Source organism: Bombina bombina, chromosome 1 (assembly GCF_027579735.1).
Source record: "Bombina bombina isolate aBomBom1 chromosome 1, aBomBom1.pri, whole genome shotgun sequence".
NCBI lineage: Eukaryota > Metazoa > Chordata > Amphibia > Anura > Bombinatoridae > Bombina > Bombina bombina.
The window spans coordinates 1,027,187,102-1,027,212,675 of NC_069499.1; the positions used below are offsets into that span (position 1 = coordinate 1,027,187,102).

Here is a 25,574-nt window from a genome sequence, read left to right on the forward strand (position 1 = left end):
AGGGGTTAATTAGATAGCTTGTAGTGAGCTTTTAGGGTTAATTTTAGCTTTAGTGTAGTGTAGTAGACAACCCATAGTATTGATCTAGGCCCATTCTGGAATATTGCATGCCACCATATTACCACCAAATGCGATCAAATAAAAAAAATCGTTAACTTTTTCACAAACTTTAAGTTTTATACTAAAATTATTTACAAACAGCTTGTGCAATTATGGCACAAATGGTTGCAAATGCTTCTCTGGGATCCCCTTTGTTCAGAAATAGCAGATATATATGGCTTTGGCATTGATTTTTGCTAATTAGAAGGCTGCTAATTGCCGCTGTGCACCACACTTGTATTATGCCCAGAAGTGAAGGGGTTAATTAGGTAGCTTGAAGGGTTAATTTTAGCTTTAGTGTATAGATCAGCCTCCCACCTGACATATCCCCCCCCCCTGATCCCTCCCTGACCCATCTCAAACAACTCTCTTCCCTCCCCCACCTCACAATTGTCACCGCCATCTTAAGTACTGGCAGAAAGTCTGCCAGTATAAAAATAAAGGTGTTTTTTTTTTAAATATATATTATATGAAGTGTAGGATCCCCCAACCTCCCTGATCCCCCCAAACAGCTTTTTAAGCCTCCCCTCTCAACCTATTGGCCGCTATCTTAGATACTGGAAGCTGTTAGTTGTACCCAGTTTACAATTTTGCCCTGTTTTTTTCTAAAAAAATATAAATCCCCTATTTTCTGTACAGTGGCTTTTCCCCCTCAATAACCTACCCCCTCCCCTCCCGGATCCCTTTCCAAAACATGTTTCCCTTTTCCCTCTCCCTCCTTCCCGCCCCCTGCATCCTTGCACACTCACAGACACTTAACAGGATCTAGAACTCACCCCGGCGATTGGCCTCCCACCCGTCTCCCTGCTATGGCTCCCACCCACCAACAATCGGCACCACCACTGTCCAATGCAGAGAGGGCCACAGAGTGGCCCTCTCCGCATTGGTAACTCTGCAAATGTATTTATGCAGTGCTCCACTCACGGGCATGCAAAAATAGTGTGATCTCGCTATTTTTAGCGAGATCGTGGCACAGAGAAGTCCAGGACTATAGCGACGTACAGGGTACATCGCTGGTCCTTAAGGGCATAACGACCAGCATCGTACAGGGTATGATGCTGGTCGTTAAGGGGTTAATAAAAGTTGTTACTGTTTTTCTGCAGCATACTCATATATACTGTATTCAAACACCACACCTTATCAGAGGGTCAACAGCAGCTTGTATGACACAAATTACATATTCAGAAGTAATACACACCACAGCCATCTCTCAGAGAATGCATAGTGGCCAAATGGGGCCTTATACACCTGTTTCCGCATGAGTCTTCAGGCTCACCAGAAACAGGAATTAAGAAGCAGTGGTCTTAAGACCGCTGATCCTTAACTTGTACAGCACCTCTGAGGCGGCGTACAGCAATCCGCCTGATCGAATATGTTCTGGTTGATTGACACCCCCTGCTAGAATCTGCAGGGGGCAGCATTGCACAAGCAGTTCACCAGAACTGCTTGTGCAATGATAAATGCTGACAGCGTATGCTACAGCGGATCATATCCGCCAGACATTTGATAAATTGCCCCCCTAGTGTTTAAATAATGGAGCACAGGCCTTTACATGTAAAAACGTAATAACAGCAATAACAAATAACATTCTGGTATGAGTTTGTTGGCCAGCTACTGAAAAAAATAAGGAAAATGGGACTCCAAATCTGAAAATGTCTTATTGGATTATTAAAACATGCCTAATTTATCCAATTGGAAGAACATGAATGTATCCCATTGTCTGCATATGTTTTGCAGAGTGTGGAGGGGCTGTGCAGGAAGATCCTTCTGGAAGCTCTGTGCTCTCTGCTTTCTCCTGCTTTGGGGGATTCCCTCCATAAAATAAATGTTGCTCTATTTAAGAGGTCTTCTAATGCAATAATTACATTCTATGATTTATTACAGCATGTTATGTTTTCCTTGCTTTGGGGCACTGTACATCCGCTACCCTATTTGCTAGGGCTTGTGCAACACTGCCCCTGTTTGCATGCATGGGGGATTTATATTTGACAACTCAGAGGTTGAGTTTGACATTTTTGCCAAGTAATGGCTGATTAGTAGCATTTGTTGCTTAGTACATGGAGCCCATTGTGCTTAAACACAAGAATTGTAGCTCCTGAGCAGGCCACAACTAGTCAGGAGCAGCAGTTGCACATGAATATCAATTATTTCTGATTGCAAGCTGCAATGTTTTTGGCTCCTTTGGGACTTTAGTTATGTGATTAACCCCTTTGTGGGTGGTAAAAACAATGGGCCAGATTACGAGTGGAGTGCAAATTAACGCTTCCGCTTAAACTTTAATTGCGCTAGAAGTAAGCTTTTGTATTGTTCAGAAAATAGAGACTACTACACTTTTAAGAAAAGGGAAGTTCAAAGTATCCAGACAAGTACTTAATCCCCAGCAAGCAACTGATTCATTGCTTGATGAATGCCAGTTTGTGGCAAGCCAGACATCTATATTCTGAAGTACTGAAGATTCCCAGTTTCATTTATATACTGATCAATTGCTAGAGTGAGAAAATATCTGCCAGTCTGGAAATGCTTTATTTCTAGGGTAACCATATTGCCGCTTTAAAAAGGAACACATATAAAAATTCATATGTCAGGGTTCTTATACAAACCATTTATTTAAACAGACCTGAAAACAGCCCTGACATTTGTATTTTTTTTTCATATATGTCCCTTTTTAAAGCAGCAATATGGTCACACTATTTATTTCTTGTCTACAGTTCACAGCCTTTTGAAACTATTTTTTTCATGCTGCACAAGGATATCTTTTGAATCTCTTCAATCACTCCTAAAAGGCAATCCTGGGGCGCGATCCGATATAGATCGCAGTTTGCGGCGCAAGCGAGGGAACCCATGTCGCCCGCAGTTTAAGCTCGCAACTCGAGCCATCCAATATGCGGCGCCGTCACTTGCTAAAGTGGCGCAAGTCTCACAAACCAGCGATGTCCAGAAATCTGCGTAAGTACAGATTTTTGGAGTCGCCAGTGACTTGCGCCACGTTAGAAACTGCCGGCGCCTATAAAACCTGACTAAAGTCTAAATCACCCGCACTGTCTAACATGCCTCCTAAACATAGCCCGACACGTCTAACACGCCTCCCTAACATAGCCCGACACGTCTAACCCTCTATCCGCTATCCCCCCTCACTATCCTAACAATAAAAAAGCTATTAACCCCTAAACCGCCGCTCCCGTACCCCGCCGCAACCTAATAAAGTTATTAACCCCTAAACCGTCGCTCCCGTACCCCGCCGCCAGCTATATTATATCTATAACCCCCTAAAGTGAGCCCCTAACACCGCCGCCATCTATATTAAAATTATTAACCCCTAATGTAAGCCCCTAACACCGCCGCCATCTCTATTAAAATGATTAACCCCTAATTTAATCTACCTACCCCGCCGCCAGCTATATTATCTATATTAACCCTAAGTATATTATAGTTAATATAGGTATTACATTATATATATTAACTATATTAACCCTAATTATATTAGGGTTAATATAGTTAATATAGTTACTATAGTATTTATATTAACTATATTAACTCTATCTAACCCTAACACCCCTAACTAAATTTATATTAAATTAATCTAATTCATTTATAAACTAAAATATTCCTATTTAAATTAAATACTTACCTATAAAATAAACCCTAAGATAGCTACAATATAATTAATAATTACATTGTAGCTATGTTAGGGTTAATATTTATTTTACAGGTAAATTGTTAATTATTTTAACTAGGTATAATAGCTATTAAATAGTTATTAACTATTTAATAGCTACCTAGTTAAAATAATTACCCAATTACCTGTAAAATAAATCCTAACCTAAGTTACAAATACACCTACACTATCAATAAATTAAATAAACTACAAACATCTATCTAAAAATACAATTAAATTAACTAAACTAAATTATAAAAAAAAAAAAACACTAAATTACAAAAAATAAAAAAAAGATTACAAGATTTTTAAGCTAATTACACCTATTCTAAGCCCCCTAATAAAATAATAAACCCCCAAAATAAAAAAAATTCCCTGCCCTATTCTAAATTAAAAAAAGTTCAAAGCTCTTTACCTTACCAGCCCTTAAAAGGGCCTTTTGTGGGGCATGCCCCAAAGAATTCAGCTCTTTTGCATACAAATACAATACCCCCCCATTACAACCCACCACCCACATACCCCTATTCTAAAACCACCCAAACCCCCCTTAAAAAAGCCTAACACTACCCCCCTGAAGATCTCCCTACCTTGTCTTCACCACACCGGGCCGAACTCCTGATCCGATCCGGGCGATGTCTTCCTCCAAGCGGCAAAGAAGAATTCTTCCTCCGGCGATGTCTTCCTCCAAGCGGCAAAGAAGAATTCTTCCTCCGGCGACGTCTTCCTCCAAGCGGCAGCAAAGTCTTCATTCTTCCGGCGGCATCTTCAATCTTCTTTCTTCGCTCCGCCACCGCGGAGCATCCATCCCGGCCGACGACTGAACGACGAATGAGGTACCTTTAAATGACGTCATCCAAGATGGCGTCCGCCGAATTCCGATTGGCTGATAGGATTCTATCAGCCAATCGGAATTAAGTTAGAAAAATCTGATTGGCTGATTGAATCAGCCAATCAGATTCAAGTTCAATCCGATTGGCTGATCCAATCAGCCAATCAGATTGAGCTCGCATTCTATTGGCTGTTCCGATCAGCCAATAGAATGCGAGCTCAATCTGATTGGCTGATTGGATCAGCCAATCGGATTGAACTTGAATCTGATTGGCTGATTCAATCAGCCAATCAGATTTTTCTAACTTAATTCCGATTGGCTGATAGAATCCTATCAGCCAACTGGAATTCGGCGGACGCCATCTTGGATGACGTCATTTAAAGGTACCAACTGCGCTGGTTTGGTATACCTGCCTATAGCCCAAAAAACTACGGGCGACGGCAGAAATATACGCGCGTAACTTCTAGGTTACGCCGTATATAGGATACCAAACCAGCGTAAATATTGGCGTCGCCGGCTTTTGAGGGCGACGATTTTTATCGGATCGACCCCCTGAGATTCCTCCTCCAGCTTTCATTCAGAATTCAGGTGTACACAAATCTTAACCTCTCCTTACAGCAGCACAGACCTAAAAGAAATTCATCTATAACGGCAAGTATCGAACATGCCACTGCATAAAACTTTTTGCTGGTATAAAGGATTATTTTACTTTTCCCTTTAATGTGCAAGTCATTATTGCATTAAGGTTTATTTACTTTTTTAATTAGTGTACAAGTCATTATTACATTAAGGATATTTACTTTTTCCTGAAAGTGAATTTATTATTTGTGCTGCATAGTAGCTTTCCATAGTTCTCAGTATGTTGAACTGTATTTGCTACATAGTAGCTACACAAAACCATTACATGTTGAAAAGGGTTATTGCCATATAACTATCAGATCACTGGGAATCTGTATAAGTGTTGCAGCTTTTTGCGCTCGTCGACGAGCGCAAATATCAGAAGTTAGAATATTGAGTGCTTGTTTATATATTCCCCCCATAGAACTTAATGGAAAAAAAAAGTGGGGGGAAAAATAACATCCCACTCTCACGCAAACTTGATCACATATTCTCATTTGCTCTAACACAACATATCAGAATATGTTCTATATATTCATAAATACATATTTATACATACATCTGATGGTATTTTGGTACAATATATATACCTATATATACATGATTATATATAAGTATTTTACATTGGATTGTAAAATATTTAGAGTAAATAAAACATTTATTATATATGAATATTACATAAATATGCTTTTATGCTTTTACATATTTTCATCTACTTAACTGCAAAGGGCTCCAATGAATATATATATATATATATATATATATATATATATATATATATATATATATATATATACATATATATATATACATTTGTATTTATGTGTTTACATGTGTATATATGTCTGAAAGTACATATATACACATAAAAATACATAAATATATATGTGCACATATCAAGACATGTATTTATACATACATATATATTATTAGACATATACAGTATATGTACTGTATGTATCTCAATGTTAAAGCCCTGTGTCTGCCTTTTTATCTCTAACACCCAAAATCTCATATCTTTGAGCTTTATAACTTTTGTGAGCAATATTTTTTTAATAATTGTATTAAATTATGTTATTATGAGTATAAGTGTACTTTAAAGGGACAGTCTAGTATAAACTAAACTTTCATTATTCAGATAGGACTTTTCATTTTAATCAACTTTCCAATTTACTTTTATCATCAAATTTGCTTTTTTCTCTTGGTATTCTTAGTTTAAACTAAACATAAGTAGGCTCATATGCTAGTTTCTAAGCCTTTGAGGGCTGCCTCTTATCACATGCTTTTTAAATCTCTTTTCAACACAAAGAGACAGAAAGTACACGTGGGCCATATAGATAACACTGTGTTCAGGCACAGGGGGTTATTTAATATCTAGCACAACACAATGCTAAATGCAAGACAATAGATTATAAACAGTCACAGTCGTGATCAGGGGGCTGGAAGAAGGTTCCTAGATACAAGGTAATCACAGAGGTAAAAAGTATATTAATATAACTGTGTTGGTTATGCAAAACTGGGGAATGGGTAATAAAGGGATTATCTATCTTTTAAAACAATAACAATTCTATGGTAGACTGTCCCTTTAATGTATTTTTTTTGTTTTTTGTTACATTTTTTTGTTTTGCAAAACAGTTAACCATAGCTCAGAAGACGCTGTAACCATCCCAGCGTAAATCACAATTGCACTCAAGTGATAGGGCAAGATTACATTCATACGCCGGTGGTGCGTGGTGCGTATATTTCACCTGTCGCAGGCAATTTTTACTCCCATAAGCTAACGTAGAACCACGTCACAAATCGGTATCACATATTCAGTGCAAGGACTTACGCGGCAAAAATTGAGAAATTTTACTCCATTTTCACCTCGCCACACATAGGCAGGCGCAGCAAGCCTTGCGCTGAAAATGTGAGCACTGTAACTGCCTAAAAATATTAAATAACACTTAACGCATGCACAATATCTACCTGTCAACCACAAACCCCCACCGCAATAACTAATAAAGTTTATTAACCCCTAATCCGCCATTAACCCACATTGCAATAAACCTAATAAAATTATTAACCCTTAATCCGCCATTAAGCCACAATGCAATAAACCTAATAAAACTATTAACCCCTAATCCGCCAAACCCACACAACGCAAATAACTAATTAAATTACTAAACCCCCTAACCCCCTAAATTAACCCCAATTACCTCAATTAAAAAATACTAAATTACAATTAAAATAAAAAGCTAACGTTGCTTAAAAATAAAAAAAAAATAAAGTTTAATTAATCTAAGATTACAAAAAATAAAAAAGTCTAACATTACATAAAATAATAAGCCAAATTATAAAAAATAAAAAAATTAAACCTAATCCCCATGAAAATAAAAAAGCCTCCCCAAAATAAAAACACCACCTAATCGAATACTAAATTTCCAATAGCCCTTAAAATGGCCTTTTGTAGGGCATTGCCCTAAATTAAACAGCTCTTTTACCTTAAAAAAGTAAGTCCCCCCCTCTAACAGTAAAACCCACCACCCAACAAACCCCCCAAAATAAAAAAACCTAACACTAAATAACCTAAACTACCCATTTGTATGGGTATGGGCATTTGTATGGGCATTCAGCTCTTTTACGAGTGCCCAATAAATCCCTAATCTAAAAATAAAGACCAAAAAAAAACCCCAAATAGGTACTCACCATTCCTGAAGTCCAGCAGAGAAGGTCCTGTTCCAGGCAGTGAAGTCTTCTTCCAAGCGGCCGACATCTTCTTCCTGATTTGAACAGCCAATAGGATTTTGGTAGCTCTCATCCTATTGGCTCATTTGAATTTGAAGAATCAAATCAGCCAATAAGAATGCAAGGGATGCCATATTTAAAAGCGTACTTTGAATTCACTATTTAGTGTACGGCGGCGATCGTACGAAGAGGATCCTCCACGCTTTATGGCTCCACGGTCGATGGTCCTGCTCCGTGCTCATCTCCCCTCTGCGCCGGCTTGGTCCTGGATGAAGAAGGAAGTGGCCCCCACTTGGAAGAAGATGTCGGCCGCTTGGAGAAGAGGTCACTGCCTGGAACAGGACCTTCTACGCCGGACTTCAGGAATGGTAAGTACCTATTTGGAAGTTAGATTTAGGATTTTTTTTTTTAGATTAGGGTTTTAATGGGCAATCGTGAAAGACCTGAATGCCTTTTTAAGGGCAGTAAATGAGCCGAATGCCCTTTTAAGAGCAATGCCCATACAAGTGCCCCTTTAGGGGCAATGGGTAGTTTATGTTTTTTTTAGTGTTAGGTTATTTTCATAGGGATTAGGCTTAATTATTTTAATTTTGGATAATTTTGTTTATTTTATGTAACATAAGACTTTTTTATTTTTGGTAATTTTAAATTAATTTATTTTGATTTAATTTTAGGTTTATTTTTCTAAGTACTGTTAGGATTTTTTATTTTAATTATAATTTAGTATTTTATTTTTTTATGTAATTAGGGGTTAATTTAGTGGGTGTTAGGTTAGGGGGCTTAGTAATTAAATTAGTTATTTGCATTGTAGGGGTTTGGCGGATTAGCGGTTAATTAGGGTACTTGCATTGTGGGGGTTTTGCAGATTAGGGGTTAATAGTTTTATTAGGATAGATTTATAAGGTTTGTTGCGATGTGGATTAATGGTGAATTAGGGGTTAATACATTTATTAGGTAGTTTGTGATGTTGGGGTTGGTGGATTTAGGGGTTAATACTTTGACTAGGTAGAGCGCGATGTGGGTGAATGGCGGAATAAGGGTTAATAGTTTAATTAGGCATATTGCATTGTGGGGGGTTGTCGGTTTAGGGGTAATACATTTATTATTAGTTGCGATGTGGGGGGATTGCAAATATAGGGGTTTTACGTGTCGGGTTTATTTTTGGGAGGCGGGTTAGACTTTTATGGGAGATTTGATTTTTTTTTTTTCTTAGGCGCCATCAGTTTCTAAAGTGCTGTAAGTCACTGGCAACTCCAGAAATGTGTATGTACGCACATTTCTTGACATTAATGAACTGCCGTGTCGTATATGTGATACCCCGATGAGTGAGGTGAAATTACGGGCAGCTTGAGTTTCATCAGTTATGCTGAAGCTTGTGCGGCATATGTAATCTCGCCCATAGCATTTACTTTCAACTCGTAATACGAGCGATAAACCCCTTATCCACTTGCAATCTGGCCCAATGTAAGAATTTGAGTGATTAAAAAAAATGCATTTTGAAATTTTGGAATTGTTACTTACTGTGATATTCCTTTGACTGGGCTTTTACCCTTTTTGCCTATGGCTTTCTTAGCTGTTGGTATATTTGACATTTTATCCAAAATTTCTTTACTTGTCAAAATGTCAGTCACAACTGAAAATAAAGCACAGGAAATAAGGAAATGAGATGACTGATTGCAGTTCATGTTTCAGAAAGACTCACATACAGAATAATGTTATAAATATGCTAAACAAATCAAACTTATTTTTCTGCACTATTTGTTTTTTAGCAACCAATCGGCCAGATTACGAGTTTTGCATTATGAGTGGCTCGGTAATAATTTGCAAGTTTTTCCACCGCTCACCTTTAATAGCGCTGCTATTACAGGTTTGCAAAAACCCAGCGTTAGCGGGCAATATAGCAGCATTCCTATTTAAAACTAAATACTTACCTGTAAAATAAACCCTAAGCTAGCTACAATATAACTAATAATTACATTGTAGCTAGCTTATGTTTTATTTTTATTTCACAGGCAAGTTTGTATTTATTTTAACTAGGTAGACTAGTTAGAAAATATTAATTAACTATTTACTAGTTACCTAGAAAAAATAAATACAAATTTACCTGTAAAATAAAACCTATCCTGGCTTACACTAACACCTAACATTACCCTATAATGAAATAAATTACATTAATTAAATACAATTAACTAAATTACAAAAAAAAATAAACACTTAATAACTCAAAATAAAAAAAACTAATTATCAGATATTTAAACTAATTACACCTAATCTAATAGCCCTATCAAAATAAAAAAGCCCCCCCAAAATAAAAAAAAACCCTAGCCTAAACTAAACTGCCAATAGCCCTTAAAAGGTCCTTTTGCGGGGCATTGCCCCAAAGAAATCAACTCTTTTACCTGTAAAAAAAATACAAACAACCCCTCAACAGTAAAACCCATCACCCACACAACCAAATCCCCCAAATAAAATCCTATCTAAAAAACCTAAGTTCCCCATTGCACTGAAAAGGGCATTTGGATGGGCATTGCCCTTAAAAGGGCATTTAGCTCTTTTCCATTGCCCAAACCCTAAGCTAAAAATAAAACCCACCCAATAAACCCTTAAAAAAACCCTAACCCTAACACTAACCTCCGAAGATCCACTTACAGATTTTGAAGACCGGACATCCATCTTCATCAAGCCGGGAGAAGTATTCATCCAAACGGGCAGAAGTCTTAATCCAGACGACATCTTCTATCTTCATCCTTCTGACGCGGAGCGGCTCCATCTTCAAGACATCCGGCGCGGAGCATCCTCTTCTGTCGATGGCTACTGAAGAATGAAGGTTCCTTTAAGGGACGTCATCCAAGATGGCGTCCCTTGAATTCTGATTGGCTGATAGAATTCTATCAGCCAATCGGAATTAAAGTTGAAAAAATCCTGTTGGATTGAGCTTCAATCCTATTGGCTGATCCAATCAGCCAATAGGATTGAGCTTGCATTCTATTGGCTGATTGGAGCCAATTGGAATTTTTAAACTTTAATTCCGATTGGCTGATAGAATTCTATCAGCCAATTGGAATTCAAGGGATGCCATCTTGGATGATGTCCTTTAAAGGAACCTTCATTCTTCAGTAGCCATCAACAGAAGAGGATGCTCCATGCTGGATGTCTTGAAGATGGAGGCACTCTGCATCGGAAGGATGAAGATAGAAGATGCCGTCTGGATGAAGACTTCTGCCCGCCTGGATGACCACTTCTCGCCGCTTGGATGAAGACTTCTCCTGGCTTTGTTGAGGACTTCTGCCCGCTTGGATGAAGACTTCTCCCGGCTTGATGAGGATGGATGTCCGGTCTTCAAAAACGTGGATCTTCGGGGGTTAGTGTTAGGTTTTTTTACGGGTTTATTTGGTGGGTTTTATTTTTAGCTTAGGGTTTGGGCAATGGAAAAGAGCTAAATGCGCTTTTAAGGGCAATGCCCATCCAAATGCCTTTTTCAGGGCAATGGGGAGCTTAGGTTTTTTAGATAGGTTTTTATTTGGGGGGTTTGGTTGTGTGGCAGGTGGGTATATGTGATACCCCGATGAGTGAGTTTTTTAAGGGTTTATTTGGTGGGTTTTATTTTTAGCTTAGGGTTTGGGCAATGGAAAAGAGCTAAATGCTCTTTTAAGGACAATGCCCATCCAAATGCCCTTTTCAGGGCAATGGGGAGATTAGGTTTTTTAGATAGGTTTTTATTTTATTTGGGGGGTTTGGTTGTGTGGGTGGTGGGTTTTACTGTTGGGGGGTTGTTTGTATATTTTTTACAGGTAAAAGAGCTGATTTATTTGGGGCAATGCCCCGCAAAAGGCCCTTTTAAGGGCTATTTGCAGTTTAGTTTAGGCTAGGGTTTTTTTTTATTTTGGGGGGGCTTTTTTATTTTTTTTATTTTGATAGGGCTATTAGATTCACTCTATTCACTCATAACGCAAAACTCGTAATCTAGCCGAATGTGTTCCAGGGTTTTAATAAGCAAGTTGTGCAAAACATATTAAAATAAAGTATTTTACAAATATATATTTTTTAACAAAAATATATCATTTTAATTATTGAGAAATATGTTTTATAAGGGTTAAAAAAAAAATATGGCAAGGCGTTTGACTCAAAAAGGCTCTAATGTATGTGGATATGTTCTAAATATGTGTGTGTATATGTATGTATGTATGTTGTATAAATATTTTCCAGAACTAGTGCACTCACTTATACTTCAGGCAGCCACTGGGGTACAATGTGTATCAAAGTAAACAGCACAATAAGCACAGCACACACCGGGTTTTCCAAAAAGTGTTAAAACATCACCTTTATTTTCAAATATTTAAAAGTCCATGCCTCCCAAACATTTTGGTGTCCCTATTGACAACTTTGCCAATGGCACAGGAAATAAAAACAGCTGTATATCCTACCCAACACCCAACCCCTCTTTAAACCTAGAAAACACCAGATTTCAGTTACTATTCAGCCAATTGCGACGTCTGCCTGAGCCACGCATGACCCAATATTGTGTAAACATAGCCGCATGACTAATTACCATAATCACTGACAGTGTGTCATGTGACCACCGCATCACAGGCAACCAGGGACTCAGCGCATATCGTAACAGCAGAGCGTAACAAATACAAAGGGACAAAAGTCACCATAACTCCTATCCTGATAAAACAGTGATCTGCTATATACAAACATCAAAACTATTTACAAAAGTATATTGCAAGTAATAACTTTAATAGAGCCTAAACAAAATAAAATAGTATTCTTCAGCTTCATGCTACCCGATGTATGGTAGAAACTTAACTGATAGAGGATAGCACTGGTATCAAATTTATAGCAGATCATTGTTTTATCCAGATAGGATAAACATTTTAAAATAAAGGTGATGTTTTAACACTTTTTGGAAAACCCGGTGAGTGCTGTGCATATTGTTCTATATTCACAGATATTTAGACATATCTACATACATTGGAACCCGGAGGAAGGGGAATGTATCCCTAAATCATTAGGCTGATTAAATAATCGCAAGGAAAATACTATGAGGCCCATTTATCAAGCTCCAAAAGGAGCTTGAGGGCCCATGTTTCTGGCAAGTACGATCGGGTTTGATTGACACCCCCTGCTAATTGGCTGCAAATCTGCAGGGGGCGGCGTTGTACCAGTAGCTCACAAGAGCTGCTGGTGCAATGCTTATTACAGAGAGTGTATTGCTCTCCGCATTCAGCGAGGTCTGTCAGACCTGATTCGCACTGTTGGATCAGGTCCGATAGACCTTTAATAAATAGGCCTCTATATATATATATATATATATATATATATATTTATAACCAAATGTACTAGTAAGTCCAGCACTTTCTTGGAAAACCCTTCACTGGGTATAGCTTCTAGTAGGTTTACCTTTGCAGTGCACGTTTGCCTGGGAGGCCTGCCATACTCCCATATATAATTCCAAAAGTAGACAATGGCAACAGCACTTTTCTTTAAAACACTTCTTCTTTATTAAAGTAACATTAGGATAAAAACACAGCGACGTTTCGAGCCCAGTGTGTGTGTATGTATGTGTGTATATAAATATATAGCCTGTCTATGGCGATTTACCACCTGGGTGCAGCTTCTTTTAGCCCAGTAATGCTTTTCACAGAGAAGAACTTTCCTGTAGTATATCAGTCTGATCCCGCCTATTACGGTCAGTCCAGCGCCGAAATACCAGGCAGTTCCTCTCTGAACAAGGAACACAGCAACCCCAGACGATCGTTTTGGCCTTCATTGGGCATATATATATATTTATGTATGTGTTTATATGTGTAAATATGTATGTTTAAAATATACATTAATTTCAAATCTGATGACTGCAATATGTTACAAAAAAGTTGCAATTTAGGACTAATAGCGATGTGACAAGGTGATGTGAAACAGGTGAGTCAATCGTGTAATCATAGTATATAAGGGGCCTCCATAAAAGGTTTAGTCCTTCAAGAGCCAACAGATGTGTCAGGGTATAATCCAACACTTTAAAAACAACATTCCACAAAGACAAATCAGTAGGATTTTGGGCATTTCCCCTTCTACAGTGCATAATATAATTAAAAGATTCAAGGAATCCAATCAAATCTCTGTGCGTAAAGAGCAAGGCAGAAAACCACTTCTGTATGTGTGTTATCTCTGATCCCTCAGACACCACTGTCTAAAAAACTGTCATAAGTCTGTAATGGATATCCTGACATGGGCTCAGAAATACTTTGGTATAACCTTTGGCAGTCAACATCACTCTCCACTGCATCCACATATGCAAGTTAAGGCTTTACTATGCAAAGCAGAAGCCATACATCAACACTGTCAAGAAGCGCTGCCGACTTCACTGGGCTCAATTTAATCTGAGATAGACAGTAGCACAGTGGAATTGAGTTTTGTAGTCCGACGAGTCAACCTTTCAAATAGATTTTGGAAAAAACAGCCTTTGTGTTTTCTGAGCCAAAGAAGAAAAGGACCACACAATCTGTTATCAGCAACAGGTCCAAAAGCCAGCGTCTGTCATAGTGTGGGGGTGTGTCAGTGCCCATGGCATGGGTAACTTGCACATCTGTGAGGTCATCATTAATGCAGAAATATATGTATACACTTTAGAGCAACATATGCTGCTATCCAGACGTCGTCTTTTCCAGGGTCTTCCCTGCATTGTCCAGGAGGACAACGCCAAACCACATTCTGCCCAGATTAGAAGAGACTAGGGGTGCTAGCATGGCCTGCCTGCAGTGCTGACCTGTATCTGAGAATGTGTGGCATATTATGAAGCGCAAAATAAGGCAAAGAAGGCCCTGTACAGTTGCGCAGCTAAAGACATGCATAATGGATGAATTGGGGGAAACTCCGCTTGCTAAACTTAACAACTGGCGTCTTCAATGCCAAACGCTTAGTAAGTGTTATTAAAAGAAAAGGTGATGTTACACAGTGGTAAACAGTTGAGTGTCCAAACTTTTTTGGAGTGCGTTTCAGTCATCAGATTTGAAATGAGTGTATATTTTAAAAAATACATTAAGTTCACAAAGTAAAACATCAAATAATGTGTCACTAATGTGTTCTCAATATAGTACGGGGTGAATTCAATTTTCAGATGTCTTTTTTGTTGTTTGTTTTTTTTGCATTTTCCATACTGTCCCATCAGCATGTGCATGTGTACAACATTTTAATAAAAATTAGTAATATAAATGGTAATTTCCATGTATTTCTTACCTAAAAATGTAAATATAGTTTACTTTTCCCAAGTTATTATTTTATAATGTAATGTAGTCCTCACCCATGCCAATAATGTGACTGGCCCTTCATATAAAAATATTTTTTTTTGGCACCATTGTTTTACAAAATGCTTTCATGGAATTGACTCCATAGTTTAAGATAGATAGAAAGTTCCAGTTATAGTATAAGAGAAATAAATGCAAAATTTAGTATTTCAATGTTAAAAATTAATCAGTTTCAAGATCAAAACGATTCTGGGATAGATTTATTGGCTGCTAAATTCAGAAAAGTTGAAGAGTTCTATACAAGCCTGTTCTTAGTATACATTGCTATACATGGACCTTTAGATATTAAAATGTATGTAAAGGTCAGGCAAGCTGAATTTTTCTCAAACAATATTGCAGAAATGTGTCTGAACCATTATATGGTATGTAACAATTCACACTTGCATGTCATGTTAGTGAAATTCTTTTTAGGTTCCTGATATTTAATGTAGTGAACCATCACTTCAGTCTGTTTGCATTCTTAAAGAGACAGCAAAGTCAAAATGATTTAGATATAGCAGTCAATTAAAAAAATGCAATCCACTTCTATTACCAAATCTATTATGAAATTTGCTTAGTTCTCTTGGTATCCCTTGTTGAAGAATAAACTTGCTAATGCTAATTGAGGCTTAGAATTGTGCACATGTCTTTAGCACATTGTTATAAACATTTTGGCAAAAACTATTTTCAGATGGCTAAAGACACATACATGTTCCTGAGCTCAACTGGGATTCCACCAATACCTTTTTGAGAAAGCAGATAAAGTCAATGGGGGCCAATTTATTAAGCAGCGGACGGACATGATTTGCTGTAGCTTATGCTGTCGGCATTTATCATTGCACAAGCATTTCTTGTGAAATACTTGTGCAATGCCGCCCCCTGCACATTCACGGCCGCTAACAGGGGGTTTCAATCATCCGATCGTATCTATATTGCAAAAACAGCAACAAGACTGTGTCAGTCGGAATCATATTCTTCAAGGGGGAATATAGTTTGAACTAACTAGTTTTTATTAATAAAATTGGGTTTCTAGGAAGATCCACTGGCCTCTAGTTATCAAGCTGTCTGCTTACCTGCATTCGCCGGCCCAATACGCTCGCCTTACATATCCGCTGCGGACCTGAATACGTTCGCCAAAGTTATCAAGAAAGTTGTCAAGAAGCCGCGCACCAAGTACGGAGCGATGAGCAGCGGACTGTTGTTAACTGACAGTCATCGATCTCACTGCTCATCGGCTTCTTTGCAGCTTTCTTGCTAGCCTGTCACTAAGCACCCACACTATACTATACCGTTTTTCCCCCTAAACCGCCGCTCCCGGAGCCCCCCGCACCTAAATAAACTGATTACCCCCTAAACCGCCGCTCCCGGACCCCGCCGCAACTATAATAAATATATGAACCCCTAAACCACCGCTCCCGGACCCCGCCGCCACCTACATTATACCTATTAACCCCTAATCTTCCACCCCCTATACCGCTGCCACCTACATAAAGTTATTAACCCCTATCCTGCCGATTCCGGACCCCGTCCCAAATAAATTAATTGTTTAACCCCTAAACCACCGCACCCGGAGACCTCCGCCACCTACATTACATTTATTAACCCCTATCCTGCCCCCCCTACACCGCCGCTACTATATTAAATGAATTAAACCCCAAAACCTAAGTCTAACCCTAACCCTAACACCCCCCTAACTTAAATATTATTTAAATTAATCTAAATAAATATTCCTATCATTAAATAAATTAATCCTATATAAAACTAAATACTTACCTATAAAATAAACCCTAAGATAGCTATAATATAATTAATTATTACATTGTAGCTAGTTAATAAGTATTTAATAACTATTGTACCTAGTTAAAATAAATACAAACTTGCCTGTAAAATAAAAATAAACCCTAAGCTAGCTACAATGTAACTATTAGTTATATTGTAGCTAGCTTAGGGTTTATTTTACAGGTAAGTATTTATTTTTAAATAGGATTAATTTATTTAATTATAGGAATATTTATTTAGATTAATTTAAATAATATTTAAGTTAGGGGGTTTTAGGGTTAGGGTTAGACTTAGGTTTTGGGGTTAATTCATTTAATATAGTGGCGGCCGTGTAGGGGGTGGCAGATTAGGGGTTAATAAGTATGATGTAGGTGGCGGTGGGGTTCGGGAGCGGCGGTTTAGGGGGGTTAATATATTTATTATAGTTGCGGCGGGGTTCTGGAGCGGCGGTTTAGGGGTTAATAAGTTTTTTATAGTGGCGGCGGGGTCCGGGAGCGGCGGTTTAGGGGGTAATAAGTTTATTATAGTGGCGGCAGGGTCCGGGAGCAGCGGTTTAGGGGGTAATAAGTTTATTTAGGGTCCGGGGGGCAGATTAGGGGTGTTTATTATAGTGGCGGCAGGGTCCGGGAGCAGCGGTTTAGAGAGTAATACGTTTATTTAGGGTCCGGGGGGCAGATTAGGGGTGTTTAGACTCGGGGTACATGTTAGGGTGTTAGGTGCAGACACTTCCCATAGGAATCAATGGGATATCGGGCAGCAGCGAACATGAGCTCTCGCTGCTGTCAGACTCCCATTGATTCCTATGTGATCCGCCGCCTCCAGGGCGGCGGATTGAAAACCAGGTACGCTGACCCGGAATAGTGGCGAGCGTACTTGGTAGGTATTTGATAACTACCGAAAGTAGTCAGATTATGTCGAACTTGCATTCGGAACATCTGAAGTGACATAACCATCGATCTGTGTCGGACTGAGTCCGGCGGATCGTATGTTACGTCACTAGATTCTACTTTTGCTGGGCTGTAGGGCTTGATAACTACGGCGAATCAGCCTCTCCACAAATACACTGCGGAATTCCAGCGAATTTGCGGTTGATGGCTTGATAACTAGAGGCCACTATGTCTACTGGTGATGGTTGTTAACTGTAGAGATTCTTTTTGAGAATGTCCTCCCAGAAGTGTCTAGAGAGTGGTTCATTGAGGAACAGATGAAAATTTCTATTGGTATACATATTTATTACATTTCAGACTGTCAAAACAGACAATATAGAATAAGAATATACATTTATGAATTTAAACAATAATGCAGTAACAGCACTGCCCAACAATGTTCTACTGATCCTGCATTATTAAAAATGTGTGTGTATATATATATATATATATATATATATATATATGTGTGTGTGTGTGTGTGTGTAAATATGTATTTCTATGTGTAGATATGTATTTACAGATATATATATATATATATATATATATATATACACACATATAAACACATAAATACATATGTTTACATATATAGACATTGTACATTTACATATATAAGTGCATTAGAGCCTTTTGCAGTAGATAAAAACATAAAAAGCATATTTATGCAATATCCATATTTAATAAATTGTTATTCTACTGTATGTATTTACTGTAAATATTTCCTATTCCAATGTTCTGATAGCGCTCCACTTGGAATCTAGCCCTATATCTCCTAATTCAGGAGTGAGACTGAAATGTGGTGCAGCTCTAACAGTGTTGCCCTATTTCACATAACACCTCTTCAAAATGAGTCTACTTTATTACTAAGTGCAATGGCCTGTTTGCCCTCACATACAATTAATCCTAATCTCATCTTCCACCCTTTGGCCAAACCCCCCTCCAATACAATTAATACTAGCGATGAGCAAATAGATAATCAGCCTTAACTCTAAAACTAAAGATGGGAAGAGAATTAAATATAAGGAAGTTGGTAATGCAACAAAGGACAACACTTGGTTTCATTGAGTGGTGGGAATTTATGAAGGGGGTTTTGCAGTGGGGGCTTTAAAAAATGGTTTTGATAATGAGGTCAGAATATTTCACACTGAGGTTTTAGGTAAACTTATATAGAGTATTGTCTAGTGATGCAATAGGAAAGGATGACTACAGTATTTTGAGGTTGTGGTTAGGATTTTGTTGTGCTGGAAGGTTTGCATAAGCAGGGTTAATAATTATATATTTATATACAGTTTATGAAAGATAACATAGTTGCACAAATGCACTTAAGACAAATATGGGCAGTTGCACAAAATAGAAACAATCAAGTGTATTTTGCTTTTACATCATATTGGCTTCCATAAAAATGAATAGCTATTTATATTAATTGAGACCTAATACACTGCTGAACCACTCAAATTGAAATGTATCTCAAGTGTAATGGCTCACAACCCAATATTGAAAGCAGCAGTTCTGCAACAATGTTCTACAACTGTCACTATCAATAGTGGATCTTATTGGATACAGTCCTATGTGTTTTGTTTTGTATTTGCTGATTCCACTATCAAACAATATGCTTAAAGGGACAGTCTAGGCCAAAATAAACTTTCATGATTCAGATAGAGCATGTAATTTTAAAAAATTTTCCAATTTACTTTTATCACCAATTTTGCTTTGTTCTTTTGGTATTCTTAGTTAAAAACTTAACCTAGGAGGTTCATATGCTAATTTCCTAGACCTTGAAGCCCACCTCAGATTGCATTTTAACAGTTTTTCACCACTAGAGGGTGTTAGTTCACATATTTCATATAGATAACACTGTGCTCATGCACGTGAAGTAATCTGGGAGCAGGCACTGATTGGCTAGACTGCAAGTCTGTCAAAAGAACTGAAAAAAGGGGCAGTTTGCAGAGGCTTAGATACAAGATAATCACAGAGTTTAAAAGTATATTATTATATCTGTGTTGGTTATGCAAAACTGGGAAATGGGTAATAAAGGGATTATCTATCTTTTAAAACAATACAAATTCTGGTGTAGACTGTCTCTTTAAGTACAGGTGGCCGTCGTTTTACAACGGTTCAATTTACACCGTTTCAGAATAACAACCATTTTTTTCCAGTCATGTGACTGCTATTGAAAAGCATTGATAAGCAGTGCATTTATTAAAATAGCCAGTAGGTGGAGCTGTCCCCTTGTGTTGCAGCAAAGCCAAGCAAGCTGAAATTAATCAGTTTAACCAGACCTGAGCTATCGAGCAGATTTCAAAGGAACAAGATCTTCTTGTCTATAAATCAGTCCAGATTGGAATGCACAGAAAAAAACTGTTTGCAGAAAACGCAAGTGAAGTCTGTGTTGTGTGATTATTTTATTAGGTTTATATGCTGTTTAGCAAATGTTTTTGTTCATTTAACTTAGTTTAAGGATATATTCTGTGTTGTGTGATTATTTTATTAGGTTTATAATGCTGTTTAGCATTTAAAGTCTTCATTTCAAAGCTTTAAAAATAATGTATTAGGTGTTACTTATGACAATTTTGAGAGGGGCATGGAACCTATCGCCCTCACTTCCCATTGACTTACATTATAAACTGGGTTTCAATTTACAACGGTTTCGATTTACAACAATTCCTTCTGGAACCTAACCCCGGCGTAAACTGAGGTCTACCTGTATTATAATATTTGTTGTAACAAATTGCTTATTTCAATTTCCATTACTTTTCATTTCAGATATATTTGACATACTGGTTGCTACCTCTGATGAAATTATTTTTTTATATATCTATTATGAATAAATTTATAATAAAGCGTTAAGTAAAAAAAAGATTAACAAAATGTAAGATAAATTGGCCACACAGCTTTCATAATATTAAAACATTTATAGTTCCATGTTTAGATTCCCCATTATTGCCACCTGTCTAAGGGCATATATTATGGAAATGTACAACTCTGAGAAACTACCCCCCAACTTGGTCATATACCTTAAGTCTTTTCCAGGTTATGGGCATTAAAGAGTGCTTTGGCCCTCGTGAGATCTATGTACTTTCCTTCAAAATTAGGGATCACTGATTCTAGATAATCCATACCATAACAAAATAGGAAAATTGGGGGGGGGGGGGGATAATACACATAAGCTAAACTAAGATTATTGTATTGACATTAAATGTGTGCCTCCACTCTTTCAGATATTAAATGGATTTTAGAACTTTAAGTCATCTCATAAACCCACAATTATCCTGTGTGTGCCATGGTATTGGTGAATGTTTGAAATGCCTGATAGAGATAGGCTATTATGAATGGAGAGGAACAAATATAAATATTGTCAGCAAAGCAAGAAACCTAGACTTCTCATTAACGTTTCTAAACACATAGACTGAATTATTCCTTATAGCATTTTTATAATCCCAAAATGAAAGCATTTTATTGCATGCCCCTCCCTCTGCAGAGCATTTCAATTAACATGCATTTACAAAGCTGAACTTACCATTTTCTAAGACACAGCGATCCAGCTCAAGTAATGCTCCTGAATGGAGACCCAGACATAATGCCATAAGGGAGAATAACAATGCCAAGTGCCACAAATGAAACATGCTTCTCATAAAGCCTGCAAAAACAGAGAAGATGGATGACATAAGCACAATACGCTATTAATTCTTCACATATGCCCACAAAGATCGAATTAATGAATACTCCGTCTCATGAGTGATTGTTAAGTATTTGTATTTTGGGCATTACTTGCTTTGTCACTTTAGGATTATATTCCTAAGGATGTACTCGAACGGTCTTTACTTCTCCTGTTTCATCGATATGCTGGTCTTTTTACAGGTGCAATCTATAAAATGATCTTATCATTATTAATTACTCTATCATGCTCTCCAATTTATTTATTTTCTCATGTGTCTTTAACTCTATCTTTTTTTTATTTCTGTCTCTGATTTCTTTTATTTTTATGACACTTATAAAGTTCCCTTTCTTGTTAGTTTGTATCTGGCTTACCATTCAGAGCTCCTTCATATAAGCCAGATTGTGTGGTTTTGCTTTGCCTTATAGAGTCAGATATCTTTATATAATGAAAAGTGTAATATAATATGCCCAGAACTGCAGTGCCCAAAATTCTAATGATCACAAACTTGTGACATCAAAAGTTTATTGCAGGGCAGCTGGAACATCACTTATGTATTGTGACAATATTAATATTAATTATGTATTGTTAAATATTAAGAGACACATACATGTATCTGTTACTGAAATTGATTATTATTATATAGTATATATAAAACATGTACTGAATATCATGCATTTAACTTGTTTTAATATTTTCATTTTAGGTGTTATATGGAGTAAAAACAACACCAGCAGTACATATTTGTGGATATTAAAAGACACCTCTGAAATGGTATAATGATGATTGTCATGTGTTCATGTTTTTTAGATTGTATCCAAACTTGTCAGTAAATTCTATTATCCTAATTTCACACAGTTGACTTAAGATGAATATCAGGGCAGCATCCTAATGATTAAAAATACTTAAAATAGCTAAGAATCAAATTTCAGTAAAGTTCTTACGTTGACAGTCGTTAATATATGACAAATGTACTGTGTCAGGATTCTTGTTGCATAGTGCATTGTAAGACGCCATGGGTATGAAATTTTATAACATTAAACTGCTACTAACATGAAGATTCCTGGTTCAGCTGTCTCTCAGCTGAAAGTCCCAACAACAACTGCAACTGGAAATTTGACTGTATTTGGGTCTCTTATTTTACAACTGAAGGCTAAAAAAAATTGTGATGAAGGGGGCATTTTGAATTTCTATTAAAGGGACAGTCTAGTCAAAAATAAACTTTCATGATTCCGTTAGGGCATTTAATTTTAAACAACTTTCCAATTTACTTTTATCATCAATTTTGCTTTGCTCTCTTGTTATACTTAGTTGAAAGTTAAGCATAGGTAGGCTCATGTTCTTATTTCTTAGCCTTGAATGCCTCCTCTTATCTGAATGCATTTTTACAACTCACAACTAGACAGCGTTAGTTCATGTGTGCCATATAGATAACATTGTCCAGTGTTCATGCCCGTGGAGTTACCTAGGAATCTGTCAAAATGACTTAAATAATGGGGCAGTCTGCAGAGGCTTAGATACAAGGTAGTCACAGAGGTAAAAAGTGTATTAATATAACTGTTGGTTATGCAAAACTGGGGAATTGGTAATATAGGGATTATCTATCTTTTTAGAGCAAAAATGTTAGTACAGCAGAGCACTAACACTGCTCATGTTAAATTAATAGTTTCTTAATCTTGAAATCATATTTAAAGTTGAAAGTAAAAAGGTTGCGTTCATGTAAAAGCCTCATGTGCTAACATCTGGAATTCAGCAGCGCTGAAACCCTTCACTCATACAGGCCCATTTATCAAGCTCCGTACGGAGCTTGAAGGGCCGTGTTCCTGGCGAGTCTTCAGACTCGCCAGAAACACAACTTATGAAGCAGCGGTCTAAAGACCGCTGCTCCATAACCCTGTCCGCCTGCTCAGAGCAGGCAGACAGGAATCACCGGAAATCAACACGATCGAATACGATTGGGTTGATTGACACCCCTTGCTGGAGGCCGATTGGCCGCGAGTCAGCAGGGGGCGGCGTTGCACCAGCAGCTCTTGTGAGCTGCTGGTGCAATGTTAAATGCGGAGAGCGTATTGCTCTCCGCATTTAGCGAGGTCTTGCAGACCTGATCCGCAGTGTCGGGTCAGGTCCGCAAGCCCTTTGATAAATGGGCCTGATAGACTCCAAATGGGTGTATACAAAACTCTCTTCTGACTTTCGCTTGAGCACTAATGTGAAGTATGCTAAGCAGAATATGTGTTAAGAAATAGTCTACATAGCTTTGTTCTTCACTCCATGGAAAATGGTACATGTGTGTGTATGTAGTGTGTGCGTGTGTGTGTGTGTATGTATATATATATATATATATATAAGAAAGAGGAAAAGGCCCGATGCCTTTTCATTTAAACAAGTTTCCAAGATATTTTGAAAGACCCAGGGATTTACATGTGTAGTTTGTAGATTCTCTAGAAGGACCCTGGTCATTTCGTCTTTCTTACATTTTTCCTCCAACTGTTCTGCTGCCATGAATGATAGCTTGGATCAAACAATAGTTCTCATCAGTCATTCTGATTGCTCCAGCTTGGCCTTGCAGAACTTGGTTCGCAGATCTGGTACAGATATCCAGTTATCCTCCATGGTCTCTTCCACTAAGAAAAGACCTATTGTCTCAAGACCAAATAAAGACCTGATGTCTTCTAAATTGAACAACAGTATTTTGCAACATCCATGGATCCACAGGTGTAGTTTGTTGATGCTCTATCTGCTCCCTGGTAATTTTATCTTGCTTCCATTTTTCCTCCAACTATTCTACTGCCAAAAATGATAGCTTGGATCAAACAAGAGTTCTCATCAGTCATTCTGATTGCTCCAGCTTGGCCTTGCAGAACGTGGTTCGCAGATCTGGTACAGATATTCAGTCATTCTCCATGGTCTCTTCCACTAAGACACAGCCTTTTGTCTCAAGGCCCTTTCTATCTTTAAGATTTAAAGCCTCTTGGAGATTCAATGACTGTTTGTTTTAAACAAGGAGGCTTTTTGGATGTTGTAGTTGAAACTTTAATTCAGGCTAGAAAAAATCTCAAATTTTTTTTTTTTTTTTCTGGTGTGAGAAAAAGGGTTTTAGCTGGCATTCCTTTAGAATTTATTTAATTCTGCCATTTTTAGAAGACTTATAAAGGTTCAACTGCTAGCACTTTAAGAGGTCTAAACTTTAGATGTAGTGAAAGCTTTAAAATAATACTTACAGGCTACAAATTATTTTAGACAATCCTAGAATTTGTTTATTAATTTCTTGGGTCCAAACAAAGGCCAGAAGGCCACAGCTATTACTTTAGCATCTTGTCTAAAACTCTTGATTCACAATGTTTACTTGGAGGTGGGAAAGTTTCCCCCAAAACAGATTACAGCCCATTCTACTAGATCAGTTTCCACTTCCAGGACTTTCAAAAATGAGGCTTCTGTTGAAAAATTGCAATGGTCAAACTTGGTCATCCTTAAATACCATTAACAAATTCTATTACCTTGATGTTTTTGCTTCTTCTGAAGTGAATTTTCATAGGAAAGTCATTTTTAAAGATTCTCTGGACTAGAAAGCATAACTCTTTTTGGCTCATTATTATTATTATCGTAATTTAATTAGGAGGCGCCATCATATTCCGCAGCGCTGTTCATGGATACAGTTCATTTAAATAAAACAATAATATAAAACTTCAAAGAGACAGGACAAAATTTACAAACACATACAGGAGGAATTGAGGGCCATATTCCCATGGGACCTTACAATCTAGAAGGGTAGGAGGTTGAGAAACAGGAGGCGAGGAGAAAGATGTTAATGCAGAGTTAGATAAGGGAAATGTTGTTAGGTAAGACAAATATTATTGAGTTGGGTGGTAGGCTTCTCTGAACAGAAAAGTTTTCAGAGAACATTTAAAGGAAGAAAAATCCTGACAGCACGAGGGAGAGTATTCCAGAGAGTAGGTGCTGCATGACAGAAGTCCTGCAGTCTAGCATGAGAGGAGGTGAT

General features: G+C 37.6%; 1 protein-coding gene across 1 annotated transcript in view; it reads right to left on the reverse strand.

Moving 5' to 3' along the window:
- The window catches only part of LOC128662660 (BPI fold-containing family B member 6-like), a 131,169-nt gene extending 107,093 nt beyond the window's left edge, over nucleotides 1-24,076 (reverse strand). The window contains exons 1-4 of the mRNA XM_053716533.1: nucleotides 23,996-24,076; nucleotides 21,949-22,012; nucleotides 21,437-21,556; nucleotides 9,450-9,561 (exon numbers count right to left, since the gene is read on the reverse strand). Of these exons, the coding sequence (XP_053572508.1) occupies nucleotides 9,450-9,561; nucleotides 21,437-21,556; nucleotides 21,949-22,012; nucleotides 23,996-24,076 (377 nt within the window). The remainder of the gene's footprint in view (nucleotides 1-9,449; nucleotides 9,562-21,436; nucleotides 21,557-21,948; nucleotides 22,013-23,995) is intronic.
- Between the last annotated feature and the right edge of the window lie 1,498 nt (nucleotides 24,077-25,574).